Genomic DNA, 18,330 nt, shown 5'->3' on the forward strand with positions numbered 1-18,330 from the left:
CAGAAAAATCTTTGACACAGCTTTGGCTGTGCCAGAGGAAGTTTTATGTTAGTGATGTCTGTGCACATTTTTCGTATACCAAGTCCATGTAGTAGTGCCAGCAAAACTCAATAGTATATATCTAAGTTTAGATGCTGACTTATGCCCATTGGTGGTAAAAACTTTTTTTCAGACTAAACCTCAGTGTTTCTTCATGTGTTGTATGCTGGTTTTCATTTTGGAGGTCACTCAAAGATACAAGGGCCTTCTGTTTGGGGGGATTTCTAACCACTTGATTTGAAAACATTGTTGTCTAGTCAAGTCAAAGTTGCATCGCAGATTTGGTTCCAAAAGGTCTTGAATACTTTTACTGAACTAGTCTCTTAATCTTCTGTGTTGGCTGTTTCAACATTGAAATTGGTCTGATGAACTGGTTTATGTTACTTAGATTTCTTCAACATGGGTATTTGGTGTCACGGTTCTTGTGGGATTTAGCAGTGGTTGCTCTGAGGAGCAGGTTACCATAAGGAGGGCTGTGCTGGGTTTAGTCTGGTGTGGTACCTGTGGTGGTGTCCACAGCTAGATACCCTGTGCTTTTACTTCTTCTATAAGCACACCTTCAGTGATGCTTCCTCTAATATACCTTACTTGCCAGTGGTTTGCAGTTCAAGGATTTCTTCAGCATAAATTATGTCCTCCTTTTTGTGTATTCTTAATTCCATAAACTTGTCTCTGCTTTTTCAGTCTACTTATACTAGTGCCCTCATCTGCCTTGCTTGCACTGTTGTTACCATTATTAGTTTTGGTACTTAGGCTAGCAATATCAGGCTGCAAATTCCAGCCTCAGTGAGGCATAGACAGCACCTGTTCTGCTGCAGGGACATTGACCTTCAGCAAAAAAGAGAGTTGAGGACTTGAAGCTCTTGAGCTGTCTCAGATGCTCACTGGGCAAGAGCTGTGAATCCTGACCCACATGGTGCATGATTCCTCAGCACTGGGAAGGTGCGCAGGAACCCTTTCTGGAAATGCATCCAGGACAGGATTACACCTATGAGTATGACTGATATACTAGACTGGTTGCTGGAGGCAGCAGTAGGAATCCGACTTGTAATTATCTGCTTTTATTAGGTGATATTTCTTTTGTATAGCCAGTTTCTAGGAAGGTAAAGGTGACGTGTCTATTCTGAATTTTACATGCCCTCACAAAACCATCTGATGTGTTAGAGTGACAGTACTCAAACCCTACATTTACACAGGTTCCATCACAGTCCACTTAAAAATTGGTCATTAAATAATGAAAGTACGGGGATTGGGATGTGTACATGTAATCCTTTGACTAAACAATTGGATGCTGAAATCCCTTGGCTCAGGTTCTGCAAAAGGCTTGACAGACTTTGAACTTGGTTGCTCTCCTTTTGACTGGTCCATTTCTGTATCTTGTCCCCTTTTGATCACACTTCTTGGAGTAGGAAGTCTTCAGTGGCTTACTTGATTGCATAAATACCTATTTTAATGCATTTCAGATATTTATTCTGCAATTGTCAAACAGAATTTTATGTACTTTCAGAGACAGGATTAGCAGTGCCTCGACCTACTGCTGTTCTGATTAGATGACAAAATTAAATTCTCCTGTTTGCCAGAAGACACGAGAAGGGACCATTCATAACACTTCACTCCAATTTCTCCTTTATTTTTTCCCTCATTAAGGTGTGTCACTAAATACAAAAGTTAGATAGGACACCTTTATGTCTGTGTTTCTTCTTACCTCTAGAGAAACAGCAATTTCTGCATGGACAGGGTGCTCAAAGCTTTGTTTAGCATCACACTTTTCTGCTCAAAGTTTCCCCCTTTCCCAGTGGTGTGATACTTATTTTCCTTGGCCACCGAAGGAATGCGACTGGGAAATGAAATATTAATTTTATCTCAAGAAATGGACTTGCCTTTCACTTAATCTGTCTCACTAGGGCTGGGTGACAGTACAAAACAGTTAACTTTATGTAGGTTCTGTGAAGCTAAAAGCAGGTTAACTTACAGTGATAATTTTTGTAGTTAACTTGCTGGAGTATTTTAGGGATAGAAATGAGAGTATTTGGTGTGGTTTGTGCTAACAGACGCTTTGGATTTAAACCATTCGGTCATCCTATTCAATCATTTTGCTTGCTTCTCGTTTATGTTTAGAGCACCGCTATACCATGTGATTTTTAAGGACTTCCTCTAAACCTACATTTCAGGTTTCATTTTAGTAATTACAAAGGTTAATGGGCTGAGGTAAATAATTTACAGGCATCAGCATGACTGAACCTTGACAAAATAATGGAATAGCTAATGAAACTCAGACTTAGCCTGTCTGTAAACAAAAGAAACAATTTATGCTTTTTAAAAACATTATTTACCTATCGACTTCTTTAAAGTCTGAGCTCCACTTTGCTGCTGAGATCAGTTTGCAACAATTTGAGTTGACGAATACTTTGTATCTGGGCTTGCTCCCTGCCCTGCTTCTGTCTTCCAAGCTTTGCCTGCCTGGGGAATTGTCTGAGTAACATGGCCTGGTGTGAGTCTTGGTTGTAAAGAACTGAATGTGTTTTGTCTTGGTTACAATTCGGCCACAGGAGAGTGTAGAAGCTCCCCAGGATGTAGTCTGTTCAGTGAAAGTTAGTGAGCCGCTTCTCAGCAAGTGGCTTAATGAGCTGTAGAGACTGGCAAGTTTGTGAAACAGGAGCTTGCTTCCTTTCTCTTACAGTCTTTTTTTTTTTTTTTTTTTTTTTTTTTTTTTTTTTTTTTTTTTTTACCATAAGCGTGCCGCATGTTGTTGGACCTGCTCCTGCCTACTCAGTGCTGGTGAGGTCATACCTGGAATACTTGGTTTGATTCTGGGCTCCCCAGTATAGAAGAGACATAAGCTGGAGTGAGGCCAGCAGAGAACCACTAAGATGAGCAAAGGCTGAGAGAGCTGGGACTGTTCAGCCTGGAGAAGAGAAGCGTCAGGGGGATGCTACCAAAGTTTATAAAATCTGAAGGGAGGGTGCAAAGATGGTGGAGCCAGGCTCTTCTGAACATTGCCTAGTGACAGGACAAGAGGAAATGGGCACAAACTAAAACACAGGAAATTCCATTTATACTTAAATGAATAACACAGGTTGCCCAGGGAGGTTGTGGAGTCTCTGTCCTTGCAGATGTTCAAAGCCTGACTGGACATGGCCCTGGGCAACCTGCTCTGACTGGAGGTGTTGGACTAGACAAATGATCTCCGCAGGTGCCTTCTGACCTCTGCTGTGCTGTACTTCCTGTGAAAACACTTCACAAAAGTTACTAAACTTCTTAGGAGGAACGCAAAGAGTGGTGGATTCATATGGGGAGTGAAGTTTGCTTAATACTTGCAAGATGGCTTGAGACATTTGTATGAAAGTGCTAGAATACGTTTATTGCAATGATTATAAAGTTACAAAATTGTGTATACAAAAGGTAAACTGGACATGTTCATTGTGTTTGGTTTTTTTTAGGGGGTCTAGAAATCTTGTCCCATGTGACAAAGAGTGTTATAGCTTTGAAAAAGACACTTTGCTGATCTCTTTTCTTAATTTCTGAGTTAATTACTGTGGAAAGTTTAAATTATTTACTAGTTACCTTCCATAAATGAAATAGAATTGCTTGTGTGCTTTTTTTTTTTTTTTTTTCCCTCAAGACTAGATTTCTAAATATCATCAGAGATTTAAGTCAATCAGACTCAGAAAACTAGTACCCTGAGTTTGCATAACTCAACTGCTAAGGTTGCTATGTTATGAATGTCTTATATACTGGAGTGCTAGGAAAGATTTAAATTCCATGGGGTTATAAATTCCATTTGTTTATAAATAACTCTAGTCTGCATGCTGCTTTCACTGAAATGGCACCTATATGGTCCCTATTGAAAGGTACTTAGTTAATTTGAGAAATGTTTGAATAACATTTATGTAAATTTTAAAATATGCTAACAACATATACTTTTTTGAAATCCGTTGATTAATGTATTTTCATGAGGAAAGTAGGATGCTCTGATTATGCTTGTCTCTCCACTCCCCCCCACCCCCCTCAAAAAAAAAAAATGGTCCAATTTTGATTAAGTAGTGGGAAATTTAATTTAATTTTCATGTCATAAAGCTAATTAAATAGTACAGGTTGAATGAAAAATCAATGGCTGGAGGAAGAAGAGGCCCTGAATGCAATGCCTCCACTAAAGAAGAAATTCTAAAAAAAAAATATGTAGGTGTCTTTCCTGCTGCCTGGTAGGTGACCAAAGTCTGCATGTGAGGTACAATCTGAAGCATACACAGCTACCTACGACCTACCTGTACTTTGTGTGCTGGGATGAGGTGGGACCTCACAGTGAGAAGTCAGAGAAGTCATGAGAAGGAGCTGGCACCGGGTCTATACTAATATATAGGAAGCCAAGCATTATTAATCTGCTTCATGGGAAACTGCAGCCACGTAGTAATATGTAGGAGCCAGGTATTATTAGTTTACATCTCAGATATTGGCTTCTGTTAGTGTGGGGAAAAGCTGTTGACATTGAGGGGTTTAGAACAGGAAAGATGCTGGACTGTGGTGGAAGGAGATTTGGGACAGAGTGAGGAGAGGTGGTGGAATAATCTGGGAAGAAGTTGGGCAGCTCTGAAGCTATGGATCAGGAAAGCTTTTAATATTTTCGAGTGAAGAGACAGAGAACAGAGGATGAGAAGGATTTTGGATTTGCAGACTTTGGGTTTTTGGAAAAGAAAGATAGGAAAACCTCTGGTTGAACAGAGTTGGGATAAAAAAAGAGACTCTGGAACATGAAGGGGTACAAGTTCATTCAGCATTGTGAATAAGATCTTTGCAGACTGCCATTGTCTTTACCTGTCTGTCACAAAGAACAAAATAATTTCTCTGGTCTGGTGGTGTTTTTAATTATGTGAAATGTGACGACTTGTCCTTATTGCACATAGCAAGTCAGCCTTCTCAGCCTGATACAGATTTGGAGCTCTGGCTCCAAGCGTGGAATATGTTGTGTAATTGTTTCCTACATGTTGCATCTCTAATGGTACCTGCAAGAAGTTGTCTCTGCGATATTGCTGCATTTCCTTATGCCACACCATGTTTCCAGTCAATTATGAAAACTTCTGAAAAAGCTCACTCCTATGTGTAAGGTTTCTTTTAAGGGAGTTTGCCACAGAGTATGACATAATCATGTGTGGAAAACAATGTTATGCCTTTTGTACAGTGAACATTGTCTCCTGAAGATGTTCAAACAAGGTTGTTTGTGATGTCTGCCTGATTTGAAGCTGTGCCATACCTAGCCAAGAGAGATTCTTGTGTATATACAGTTTATGGCTTGGCTTCCTTCTCTGGCCAAACAATATTGCTTACTTGGGCCTGGGCAGGGTCTCTGACATCTGTTGTGTGTCTGCTTCCTTCTGGTATGCAGATGGGCTTTTTGTGGGGACAGGAGATTAAGTTAGATGATCACAATGATCCCTCTGACTTCATATTCTGTGAATCATGTCCACAAATGCAAGTGAACCTAATAATAGCTCTAATTTGGGAAGAGAAAAAAGAGCAGATGGCTAACACCAACTTCTGGAAAGTGATTTTGTTTTCTTTGTAACCATTCAGACATGCAAAGATCTAATCTGTGTTCATGAAAAACAAAACCAAAAAAAAAACCAAAACCCCAAACAAACACCCCTTCAACCCCCTAAAACACAAAAAACCCCAAACCAAACAAAAAAAACCCTAAACCCTCAAAACAAAACAAAAACCAAACCAACCCTAAAAAACCCTAACAAACAAACAGTAAATCTGGTTTGCAATTCCTACCTTTTATTTGTGTCTGTAGATTTACTCTTTCTTAAGTGCCCTCCTGTTTGTGTGCTTAGAAATGTCTTAATTGCCAGATTTTTGGCAGGAGTTATCAATCTTTCTTTTTCCACATGCTGGTTTTGTTGGTTGGGACCTTGGTGTGGGGGGGGTGGTAAGAGCATCCTCCTCTCCTTGTGGGTGAAGTTTGTCTTTTAGTGTCTAGAGGGCATATATAATCCAATCCACTCTCTGTCATCAAAGGGATATTTGTGACATTTTTATTTCAGTTTCTTTTTTCCACAGTGCACTTACTGACAGCTGAAACCTATTTTTTTAACCAAAAATTTTGAAGAAGCTTTTCCAGCTCCAAACTCTGGTCCATGATCACTGGCAGTTTGTGATGTATATGCCCAAATATATGCATATGGCACACGCAGGCTTCCATGGGTTGTTCTGCACTGGGAGCTGGTGCTGGTTGGTTTGACTGAATGTCAGGGAGCTGTTGGAGTGAAATGTGGGGTTCTCAGGCCCTGGCGACTTTCTGAAGCAGCCCTAGGTAGGTGTCAGGACACTTTGCCCGCAGTTCTTGGTTTTGCGTTGTCCCATGAAAACAGCAGGTCACTGGCTGAGCAGCGTGGGCTGTTGGGCCTGGTGCTGAGAAATTATTTCTGTCTCCGAGGTCTTGCTGTTGTTCTCTCTGGTTTCCTTTTTAACGTCATTCCAATGCGCTGAGACTGGCAGCATGGCGTGTTAGATTACTTTTGCTGGGAGGTATGGCAACAGCTATTTTAATATTGCTTCAGCTGTGGGGATGCTTTCTTCTAAGTTATCAGTTGCTGGGGGATTTTTTTATTGTGAAGTCAATACAATTTAGTTTAGAGCCACAGCACACTTCAGTGAGAACCAGGGGGGTTCCTCATTACTTGTCTATGGTGTCTCATTTTAGATGGTGTCCAAACACCCTCCCCACTAAAAAAAGCCCAACTAAACCCAAAACCTCAGAGCTCTGGATAAAAATTTTTCTATGTTAATGAAGTCAGAGTCCAATAGTCCCAATGAGCATTATAGGTTCTTCTGTGAGCTCTGTGGTCATGAACTCTGGTGCTTTGTGGCTTGCTTGTTTTTTTGCGTCTTGCTAGGGGGGATAAAAACCACACTGGTTTCCATCTTCAAATTTTAGATGCTTATTTTGTGTCTTTTTATATATGAATGAGACTGACCAAGTTTGAAAAAAAAGATAGTTACTTTCAAAATGGCTTTTCTATGCAGAAAAATCCTGCACTGAAGAATACACCACTCCTTCCTCTCTTTCTGTTAACGCTGTCAGTGTTTCAGATGGGTGCTAGTCCTGGGTGGGGCAGTTTCTAAGATAGATACTCTTGCTTGCCTAGGGCTTAGGTTAAGGGATGTTTCTAACTTTGTTACATTCCAAATGTCTTAATTGAAGCCCACAGGCTAATTCCTTCTTTTATTTCTAAATTCCTTTGCTGAGAACTTAAATAATGAGGTGGGGAAGGCAAATTTGAGTCTTAAAATTTGAGACAGACCTTGGTAACTTGTGCTGGAATGGCTGGGCAGTTTCTGTATTTTATTTGCCAATCCAGTCTGTACACTTCTCCAGGGCATTTTCATTGTAGTGCTGCTCTGCCAGCTGTTTTGGGCGTGATAACTTCTGTCTTTCAAAAACTAAATAACACAGTTCTGTCATGTAAGCATGCAAGGTGTTTTGGGGGAATAAGAAAGCTGGCTCTCAGTATGAAGCAGAGGTTGAGTAAAGGGCAAACCACAATCCAGTGAGGCTTTTGTTTTTACCTCTGTTTTTAGATCATTTGGATTCCTTTTTGCTCCTGAACATGATATGCACAAGGTAACACACTGGACTTGAACTGTGGTTTCAAAGTGCTCTAATAAAATTAAGGGACATTGTTGAGGGTGACGGGGGTATGTAAGGCTATACAAGTGGCTATTGGGGGCAGCTGAATGCCAGGGTCCAGGCTGGGCATCTGCTCACAGGAGCTGGTGGTGTTGGGCGTACTCCAGTTGCATGGACATATACATCATGCTGTATAACAGAAACAGGCTTCAGCAAACAAGCATCCCGGATAGGAAGCTTTTATTCTCCCTGTTGTCATCACAAGTGATTAATTCTGTGTGTGTGTTTAGGTTTCTTTTTATTTCCTCTTAAAGGAACAAACTGTTCTGACATGGGCCGTTATAAGTCCATTAAGTGTCTGGAGGGCAGGCAGAGCCATACTGGCCAGAGGAAACGGTCAGTAGGTGATGAAATAGAATTTGGCCCTGAGTCAGTCCTTGGCTTTTATTGTCAGGATGTGGCAGTGTGTAAAGAAACACAAATGTTTTGGTGACTTGGTGAATTTGTTTCTCACTGGGCTATGACTTGCTGACATTTTTAATGTCTTGTGTGAGAAGTTGACTGGTTGGAGAACCATGTGCTTTGCTGCTTTTTTTTTTTTTGTGTGTGTGTGTGTGTCTGAATGCGTCTAATTTGTCACCCAAATCATAATGACAGCCTCCAGGGGTTAGCTTTACGGACTCATAGGAATCTAAAGAAAACAAATTTGAGGGATAAAATAACTAGGCACTGTTGTTAACAAAGCACTAGCATTTCAGTTATGAATTTCTTTCCAGGCCTTTATAGCCAAAAGCTTGACATCAACTGTAACTATAATGATCCCAATTACAAAAATCCTAGTTTCAGAGGCTTTTATAAAGGAAACATGAAAGCAGAGCCTGATGGTGGAAATATCATTTATGGGTTTTATAACTGAGCAGAATGTTTTGGGAAGATGGGTTTTGTGGGTGTTCTGATTCCCTTTTTAACTGAAATAGAAATGATGCTCTGATACTGAAGAGATAATAGGGGTACATACGTTCATATTCTAAGTAACTAAGTAGTTTGTGTTTGTCAAAGTTGTGGGTTTTTTGGTTTGTTAGTTGTGGATGTGTGTATTCCATGCTGTGTTGTATGTAGTGGTGGTGTCTTGTTGTGTGTGTTTGGTTTTTATTTTTATTTTTGTTGTTGTTGTTTTTTGGGTTTTTTGTTTTTGTTTTTTTCCTCACTAGGAAACCCTCTTTTTGACAAGAGGGAAAAGGGGCTTGCTTTTTTTTTTTTTTTTTTTTTTTAAAAAAAGTAAATGTCATGTATGCTACCACAGCAGATATAGCGGGACCAGTTACACAAACTGGACCCGAGGTCTCAGGGGAGCAAGGTCTGCTGCTGGAGGCCTGGCAGGCTGAAGCTGGTATAATGCTGAGAAGAGCTGTCACCTCTTGCCATGCCTGTGCCTGAGTCCCCCAAGACTGGGGTGTGTAGAGCTCCTAGTGCACAGGATTTGTAAATCCATGACCCTTTTCTTAACTGTTGTAATTCTTTTACATTGTCAATACAACTATTTTTGTCCTCTCTTCGTGCTTTGCCTTTATCATCTTAAGGAGTAAGCACGTTAAGGGACGTGAGACCTCGAACTTTGGGGTTATTCTTGATTCTCACAGAAGCTTAAGGAAGAAGAAAGGCAGACTGAGCCTTTGGAAAGCATTCTGGTACATAAGGTATGTGCTTCGGGGTGTTGTCAGAAAAGAGGCAGAGGTTACTGAATGATATTTAAAGACTAAAGGATGTTTAAATCTCAATAAATTCAATACAAATAGTATTTGCAATTAATGGAAACCATTATCAGGAGTTGGACAGAGCCTGGTGTTGAGTTGTGTAGAACACTAGCTTTTTGGTCCAACAGTGGCTGTTAATAATCTAGTGTATTCCTGTCTCCTAAAAAAAAAAAAAAAAAAAAACCAAACAAAACAAAAAAACAAAAAAAAACACAAAAACAAAAAAACAAAAGCTTGGAGCAGAAAAAAATAGAGTAAATATATTTAGTATATTTGGAGTTTTAATCTTTACCCTGTCAGTCTCCTGTGAGGTGGATGGTTGTCACTGAGTATCCTTCTAGTAGATCCTATCTGTCTTTGGCAATGTGCTCTGTTTCACTGAGGGAAAAGAGCAGGTTTAATGAGATCTTTTAGGTAATTGTATTCTCCTGGAACACCACCATGAATTTCAACAAGATGTTTTAAGCATGGCTTGCTGTTCACGCACTGTAGGTATCTTGAAGCTCTTGCAGAAAAAACTCTTTCTGCATTGGGCCGTCTTTTATTTCTGGTTGAGTTCAAGGTGTGACTGAGGAGCAGGCTGTGTTGGATCAGCTTTAGATGGCAAAGAAGAGAAGCACAGAAGGGTGAAACAATGGCTGCTGGCTGCCATGTTGCAGCAGACGTGCACTCTTGGACATGCTGAAAGCAGGTTTTTCAGCCGTAGCCTAAAAGGAGACCAGAACTGAGGTTTTATTTTAAATTGACATGAATGTTTCCATAAAGCTTATTAAATCTTGTAACTGTTGTCACAATCTTATTGGTTTCTTACACATATCGTGTCTTCTCTGGACCAAGCCTTAGCCCCTATTTCTTGTTCATGTCTGTTGTGTAAAAAGCCGCCTGGTCACTTGCTCCAGTGTCCCAGTAACCTGTGGGTAACAGGTCTGTGACTAGATTTTAGACATGAATGTGATCACTTTCAGGTGCATGCTGGACAAGAAAGGGGAAATTTTGAGGTTGTATACCAAAGGAATATTCTGGGACTTTTTTTTTTTCTAATAAACATCTGGGATTTGTAGGTACAACTTCACTGTACAACAGGCTCGATTGCTGCTGCCTGAGGTGCAGTGTCTTTTAAGTGGTGCCTTTTAATCATAATCTGATTTATTTTCAGACTGTATAATATTTTTTACCTTTTCATGATTTTACAAATAGTGAGTTTCAATGTAGTTTTCTTTGTGGTTTCATCCTTGTGCCAGGGCATGGTGGTCAGAACACCATGCTTTGTTGTGGTAAGGGTCTTGGAAAAATCAAGTGCCAGCTGCCATCAAGAGGCTCTGCAAAAGAGCATCCAGGGCAGCAGAGGGCTGTGGATACCTGAAGTATAACTCTGGGCTGGTCTTTCAAGAAGCTTGTGAAGTCTTGAAGGCCTTTTGGACGTTATGATCTGGGCTGCAGCTGACAAACTGAGTCTGCCCAGTGGAAGGCACTGCCTGCCTTGGCTGTGGTCTGCTGCATAGATTTGGAGATTAAAGCCTTTCACAGACTGCATGTGTATCTTCTTGGCTGCAGCAAGCAGGCCTGAAAATCCATGGTGGGCCAAACTTCTTTTGACTGGTATGTTGTCAGCAGTGCAGGTGATGGGGCATAGTCTTGCCATCAGCACTGCTCAGTGCAGTTACAGAAGAGGTGTCCTGTGATAAGAGCAGAGCTGTGCTGGAGGCAGCTCAGCCTGGTTTAGTGGCACAGACTCTGTAAAATTGCAGGTGACTCCCAAATGGTTTCCTTAACCTGGGAAACAATCTTCCCTTTGTACAGCTGGAGGCTACTGCTTCTCCCTCTGCTTTGACATGTAGGTGCTCTCTTGTCCTTATTCCTTGTCCTGGTGGGTCCTTCCAGCTGTCTCCTAGACCCTAGGTGGTGGTACTTCAATGCCACACCAGTAGGTGCTTGCCTAGCTGCTGAATCCTTCCCACATACTGTGTGAACTTGACTGTGACTAATCACTAATGTGGTTCCTAACCCAGGTGTGAAACCAGGCTGAGGGTGGGTGAGTGCTTCAAGGTTTGTCCCAGCAGCTTTGCTACTGCAGGTGATGTGTATGGAAGGAAGCTGTTACCTGCATCAGAAGCTTGAATAAGGACCTCGGCAGCTTTTGGTGTCATGCATCCAGACAAAAGTTGTTGACAAAGTCTGATAGAAAGGCCGTGTTTTCATAGGTTGCTTTTCACCAACCAGGAAGCCTGTGAATTATCCTGCTTGGGAAGTGCTGAGAGGCTGATTCTAATGCAAAAGAGATGCCCAGGTTGCTAGTACAGTTGAAACATTTGTGTGATTCTGCAAGTATTAAAGTTTTGTAGAGGTTTGAACAGATTTATTGACAGATTAGACAAAAAAGTCACCTGCTGAACTGGGATTGTGTTTAATAACACCTGTTATGAACAACCAAATATTAAGAAGAATGCATTTTCATTCACTGTTTTCTTCTTATGTTCTCTCTTCAGATGAACACAATGATGTACAGAAAAAGACCTTCACAAAATGGATAAATGCTCGGTTTTCCAAGGTAATATTGGGTTTTAAAGTACTACTTTATTGTGTTTGATTCACTGCTTAGAACAATGTTGGTTAAATATACTTTGCTCTTACTCTTGTAGAATATTCTTAGTAAAATGTCAAAATGTGTAATGAAAACAGATAAAATACTGCAATGTTTGTTCTCTTTCTGTTTCCCCATGCACATAAATATTTGATACTACATGTCTTGTTTAAGAAAAAAATGAAGGATTCTCTTTGTTAATATATTAAAATAGTTATTTGTATGATGGTGTCTGTTTGGGTTTTAGTTCTCTTACTTTATACAGTTTATTTCTGCATGCAGTTTTCTGAGGGCATTACAGCAGATTTTGAACCCTAGTCAGTGTGTTTACTCTCAGCGCTGCTGAGTCAGCTTTGCTCATCCAAAATTCTCTCCAAGCCTCCAGGTGAGGCCACCTGGTGTTGCTACTTGAGTCTTGACCGTGAAATTTTGTATAACTGCGTGCCCATTTTGAATTTTCCTCAGCTCTGATGCTGTACATTTCTTGTTTTAAGTGTCTTTACTTACTTGAAACTTACTGAGGATCTTGTTTTGAGTTTCGGGATGAGAAAGGAGGCCGTGGTTGCTTTGGGATGCTATTTTAGAGCCTACTTATTATACTGTTATGTTGAAAGTGAAAAATGACACTTTGCCCAGGAGCATGGTGACTGTGGGAAGTTTCCCTACCTTATGGTTTGAATGTGTAAAGGAACCTGGACTATTATCAGAGAAAACTCATGGTTTTTTTTCTAGCCAATACGGTGCTGCAAGTGGGAGAACTACTAGTTTGTACCCTGCTAATAAAAAGGGACATGCATGTGAAATCCTGAAAGCAGACATAAATATAGAAGGAAGGGTGTGTGAGTGTATGGGAGCAGTGTTGGTTTGTTTTTCTTTTTAAATAAAGCGATGACAGTGCTGTAGCAATGAATGGCTGCCTCTGGAGCGCTGCCCTTCTGAAGTTCTTGGTCAGCAATGTAAGAAATTTTTACCTTCCTTCCCTTCCTGTGCAACAGGACACTGGGCAATGCAAGGCTTGTGGCCTTGGTTGATTCACTTTGGCTTAGGTTTGTTTTGGCTGGAAGCTGATATCCTGTACTCTTCATCCAATACATTCTTGGCTAGTTTGTGCTTTAGGGGAGGAGTGTGTATTATATGAACTGGTTGCTCTATGCTCTGACTTTGACTGCTGCCCAGAGGAAAGATGGTCCTGCAGGAGGAGGGGTAGACAGGGCAGGATCATGTAAGGAGTGAGAATGTGGTGAAAAGGAAGGCCTGTTTGCATAAACTTACCCTGGCATAAAGATGGCACGAACACAGAAATGACAGTGATACTGAGAATGTGCTGTGTGACTTGTTTGTACGTGTTATGTGCATTGTATTGAAATAGATTAAATTGTTTTCAGTTTTTATACTTGTACACCCATAGATATATTTTATAAAGTGGCTTTTCCTTTTATACTATGTGTTCAGACAGATCCTACTTAGATCCTGGGTTTCCCTGCCACAGGGTATGGTCAAATACTTGTTGGATTTGAAGTAACTCTGATTTCATGGCCCATTACACCAGCCAAAGCTATGAAAACTATGTTAATGATTAAAGAAACTTGTATAAAAGGACATATTCCCATCTACTGCATGTCCAGTTCAGGCTTGAGCATGGCTACTGTGCCATGACAAGATGCAGATTTATGAAGACTGGCATGTTCAGATTGCAAGGAAATTGCTGGTGTGAAGTAGAAATTACCTCATGTAAGAAAGTCTAGTTTCAACTGTACCTTGAAAATGTAAAGAGATTGATTTCAGTCTTATTGAATTTTTTGCATTTACCAAGTAATTTGGCTTGTTGAAAATTCTTTTTCTGTGAACTATATTGATTCTGCTGCTTAGTAGGATAGAAAGATTTTTAGAGACTAGGTTAATGCAATCTGACTTACTTTGCAGAAAATAAAACGGTAACTGAGGAATTTTGTATGGAATTGCAAATTTCATCTAAGAATTTTACTTGTACTTCCACTTTAATTATATTGCAGTTGCCCTTCATTTAAGCACATAAATAAAAAGGAAGCAGTTGAGCTTCTATAAACTGGTTTGGAATAAAACCCAAAAATTGTAGAATTACAATTGCAGTATGTTCTCAAAATCACTGAACTTGATTTAAATCAATGCAATAAGGCTTTACAAAGGATCTAGAAAGAGAACAATGTCTTTCCGTTCTCTCATCAGAGAATAGGTAGGTGAATGAAACACAGTATCTTAAGGGTGCTGTGAGTTACACATATCTGCTTCGGGCACCTATTCAATGAGGTGTAAGTTCTCGCTGTAGTCCACAGGACAGTAACTTGTGTTTGTGCTCTTCATTTGAACTGTGCTAGAACTAAATGCATCTTATTTGCACATATTTTTTGAAATGAAGGCACAAGCACATTTAAAGTGAGTTGAGTCTTAAGGTCAATAAATGTACTCAGCCGAGCCTCAGTGCATGCTGTAGAAAGCTTTACCTTAGCAGAGCAATCGCAGTACAGCTTACAACCCTATGGTGATTGTGTAGTAAGGATATTTTGTGAAAATTAAATATAATAAAAATTATTAGATAGTCTATTTTACCAAGCTTTAACCAATAGGGAAGTTTGTATTGAAATAAATACTGATACTGAGCATTTCAGTGTGTCTATTTTAAGCCATGTGATGTTTTTCCTTGTTGTATGTTTTTTTCCATTACTCTGTCCAGTCTAATTTCAAGAGTCAGATTTAGCTGTTTCCCTGTGATATAGCCCACTAATTAAGGCATCTAGTTGTATGGACAATGTATGCTCTTCAAACTCTGTACAATTGTGAGTTCTGTCATTTTTTTTATCCCTTTATCCCTTTCTATCCTATTTTCTTTAATACATGCCAGTTTATAAGTAGTAATGGTTATATTTTTGGAACACCTTTCTGCAATTCAAGAGTACTATCATCTATGTTTGCACCCACTACAAATAAATATCAGAAGTAGCTCCTATTTTGAGTGCCCAGTCTGAGAGCTGGTTAGAATATCCAGAGCATTTGACATTTCTGTAATATCTTCATGTAAACCAGAGCTCTTGTTGAGTCTTATGACAGAGCTCAGAGGATTACTCTCTTCTGCAAACTCAAGCAAATCATCTAAAATATCTAGCTGGTTTTCAGATGGCATTTGATCAGCATCGAGAAGAGACTTCAAGAAGATGATGCCGCTGTCAGCCAAGACTGGGTTTAGTGATCTAAGAAAATCTCTTCATCTGGCACACAGTGATTACCTGTAAAATTGTGCTTTAAATGATTCTGGTTAGTTCCAGGGGAATTCTTGGCTAAAAGCAGGGTTTGAATGCAAGTCCACAGGGTAGCTTACTGCTCCATTAACCATATATTATTTGTTACACATAGGTAAAAGGGGACTGAACAAAAATTTTGCAATCCACCCTAGTTTCGACTTTTTCGAACTCTAAATAGTTTCAATCTGTATCTATTTTTGCATGGCATATCAGCAGACCTGACACTTCTAGATCATCATACAGACCTGTGACACTGCAGCTGATAATTACATAGCCTAGTGGCTGGAGGCTTGCACTCAAAACTCTACAAGGTTTCTAGAAAATTTGATAGGCATGTTGAGGGATTCAGGAGTTTTGTGTCCCACTTTAGTGCCTGCAAGTTCATTTTTTTTTCTGCCATGTTTTCTTTACTTTCTTTACTCCTACTTTCTGACCTTGTTTGTTTTCCTACCTCACTTACTATTACACCTTCTCATGTCAGAAAGCTTGCTTGCACAGCAAATCCCAGTGAATCTGGACTTCTGATCGCCCTACCTATTTCATTCCCACTTCCTTGTCATTTAGTTGTTTACCCAGCAAGACCCAATTTTTCTTGTTATAGCTCCAGACCTACTCTGTATGTCCTTCCTTTCCCCTTCTCCCACTCTACATCTCCTCACCTTCCCAGCCCTTACAGGATCTGAATCTTCTGTGGTTGGTCCTATTTTTGCACTTCTCTTTGTTTAAGCCATTCTAGTCCTCTCTAAGCTATCCTAGCTCCCTCTTTATGTCCTTACAGGAGTTACTCATTGCTGGCTTTCGTGTTCCCATTTTCTAAGGTACTTCTTTTCCAGGTTTGCTCTTCTCTTCGCTATTCCTGAACTTGGCAGGTAGGACACAGAATCAGCACAAGAAACATGATGCCTGAACTCTTAATTTAGACTCATGGAGTCACAACCCATCAGAGCTTAGTGCTGTCACTCTAGCGGAAGTTCATAGATCCAACATGGGCAAACTGATCCTCTTCCTTTTCCCCAAAGAATCACGTCTTAATTACATTTAAGAAGTTTTCCCACAGAGATAGCAAAACCACTTTATTGCTAGGAAGGTTGTGCTCTGCAAAAAGAACATAAAACTCCTGATATGTTTATGGTATTTGGTGAAAATGAGACTGGATTTCCCCACCCTCCCAGTCATAAGTCTTGGGTATGGATGGCTGTTGAATGGAGCCAGCTGGGAGGTTTGTTCGAAGGTGTCAGGAACGGTAGTCAAAGCCCTTGCATGCCCGAGAGTGGTGCCACCATTCCCGTTCTGTCATGTACTCCCATGTCTTTCCAATCCAAGCTCTCAATTTCATTCTTCTTATATGCAGAAGCCATGTCCAGTCTTATTTCTTCATCTGCAGCATTCTTGTTGCATCTGTTTCTGTGATCCTGATCCTCCAGGTCCTGTGCTGGTACCCTGACCAACAGCTGCAGAACTGGCAGGGCTTGGAGCTCAGACCTGCCAGTGTGGGTAAAGCCAGACCTCCCATGCTTTTACAGCATCTTAAGCTTGCTCCTGCTCTTCAGCCTTCCCAAATGCATTTCAGTGTAGGGCTAAAGAGCAAAGAAGAGGCTGAGGTGCAGCTTGTGAGCAGACTGTGTCCTCCAAGGCTGAGCCCCAGGGTAGAAGGCAAATGCTCAGTGCTTGGGCTCCTGGTGGGTCCCCTCCCCTGGAAGGGACAGCAGATAAAGATGACAGAAGACAGGGCAGCAGGCAAACTGGTGAGCTGTACTTGGAGTGCTTTGTGGTGTGGTGGCCTTATATGCATCTTAAAATTGAAGAAGCTCCTCTTTCATTATAGCAAGTGTTAATTAATTTGCTAACTGCTAAGTCTTCTCTAGTTTTCCGGGTGGTGTACTGTATAGATCTCTTCCACCATTTTTGCTCCTTAGTTTCCTCCTTTTGTCTAAGGGTTTTTTTACCATAATAGTAAATATCAGACCCCATATTTCTAAAGATGTTTTGCTGCTTCACTGCTGTCTCTTAGCAAATGTGATAAATCTTTTTAGAGACAAAAGCATACCTATTCAAGGTAATTAATTTCACATGACCCGAGATACCTAAGGCAAAAGACATTTCAGAAGGGATTTTTTTTTGGGAAGGAGAATGATGGAGTTTAATGTATTAGGCATGCAAGAAGAGAGATCAAAAAGGCAATTAGGCAATTTTATCTGTCCGAGGAGATATCACATAAGATGGTCTGTAATTTTTTTTTTTCAGTTCAGTTTTCGTGGTACAAGCAAGGAAATACTTGACCACTGGTAAAATATTTTTGAGACTAATTGCTCCTACTGTTTTCCACTGCTGAATTAAACTGTAAAACGTAACTTCAGTCAAAGATAGCCAAAGCTTATAAAAAATTTGGCCTTAATCTGAGGAACAACCTGGGTGGAAAAACTGGCCTTGAAAAATTCAGTTTTTAGTCTACTTTTTTTTTCTCTTAACTGGATCACTTAGTCCCTCCTTCAGCAAAGAGGTCAAATAAGATGTTAATTAACCAAGATGCAGGAAAAGAAATATTTTCTAATAGGTTATGAGATACGTTATTATTATATGTTATTATTACTTAAAAACAATAATGCATAGCAGTTCACAATCTCTCCCAGGTTTAGCTACAGTGTGAGAATTGTGAGATTTTTGCCTTCCTCGCAACTGCTGCTGGTTTTGGCTCTAAGAACAGAGTATGGGCAGCATCTCTGTTGCTGGAATTCAAAGCTTGTTAAAGTAATGTGGATTGTAATTACTGCTAATTTTGGTTAGGGCTTTGCGATAGTTTGATTCATGGTCTCGATTATCCTCCCAGTTGTTGGAGTGTTTGTGTGGCCGTCTCAGGCACTAGAGCTGAACCTGGTAGAGGCACTGGAGCAAACCTGTCCCTTTACATGTTAATCACTAATTAACACAATAGTCAGCCTAGTCAGCAGGAGATTTTTCTTAAGTAACCAAGTTACCATCTGAAGTTAGCTGGCTTAAGAAAAGAAAAAAAAAAAAGGGAGAGAGAGAAAGAAAAAAAAATAACCTTCCAGTCAT

At 40.2% G+C, this 18,330-nt stretch overlaps 1 protein-coding gene across 3 annotated transcripts in view; it reads left to right on the plus strand.

Annotated features, from left to right (window-relative positions):
* Positions 1-18,330, plus strand: part of UTRN (utrophin) — a 369,822-nt gene that overhangs the window by 48,418 nt on the left and 303,074 nt on the right. For all 3 annotated transcript variants that reach the window (XM_082049170.1, XM_082049169.1, XM_082049171.1), the window contains one exon: positions 11,907-11,968. In XM_082049170.1, the coding sequence (XP_081905296.1) occupies positions 11,907-11,968 (62 nt within the window). The remainder of the gene's footprint in view (positions 1-11,906; positions 11,969-18,330) is intronic.

Source organism: Streptopelia decaocto (genome assembly GCF_964273445.1).
Source record: "Streptopelia decaocto genome assembly, chromosome: 3".
NCBI classification, from domain to species: Eukaryota; Metazoa; Chordata; class Aves; order Columbiformes; family Columbidae; genus Streptopelia; species Streptopelia decaocto.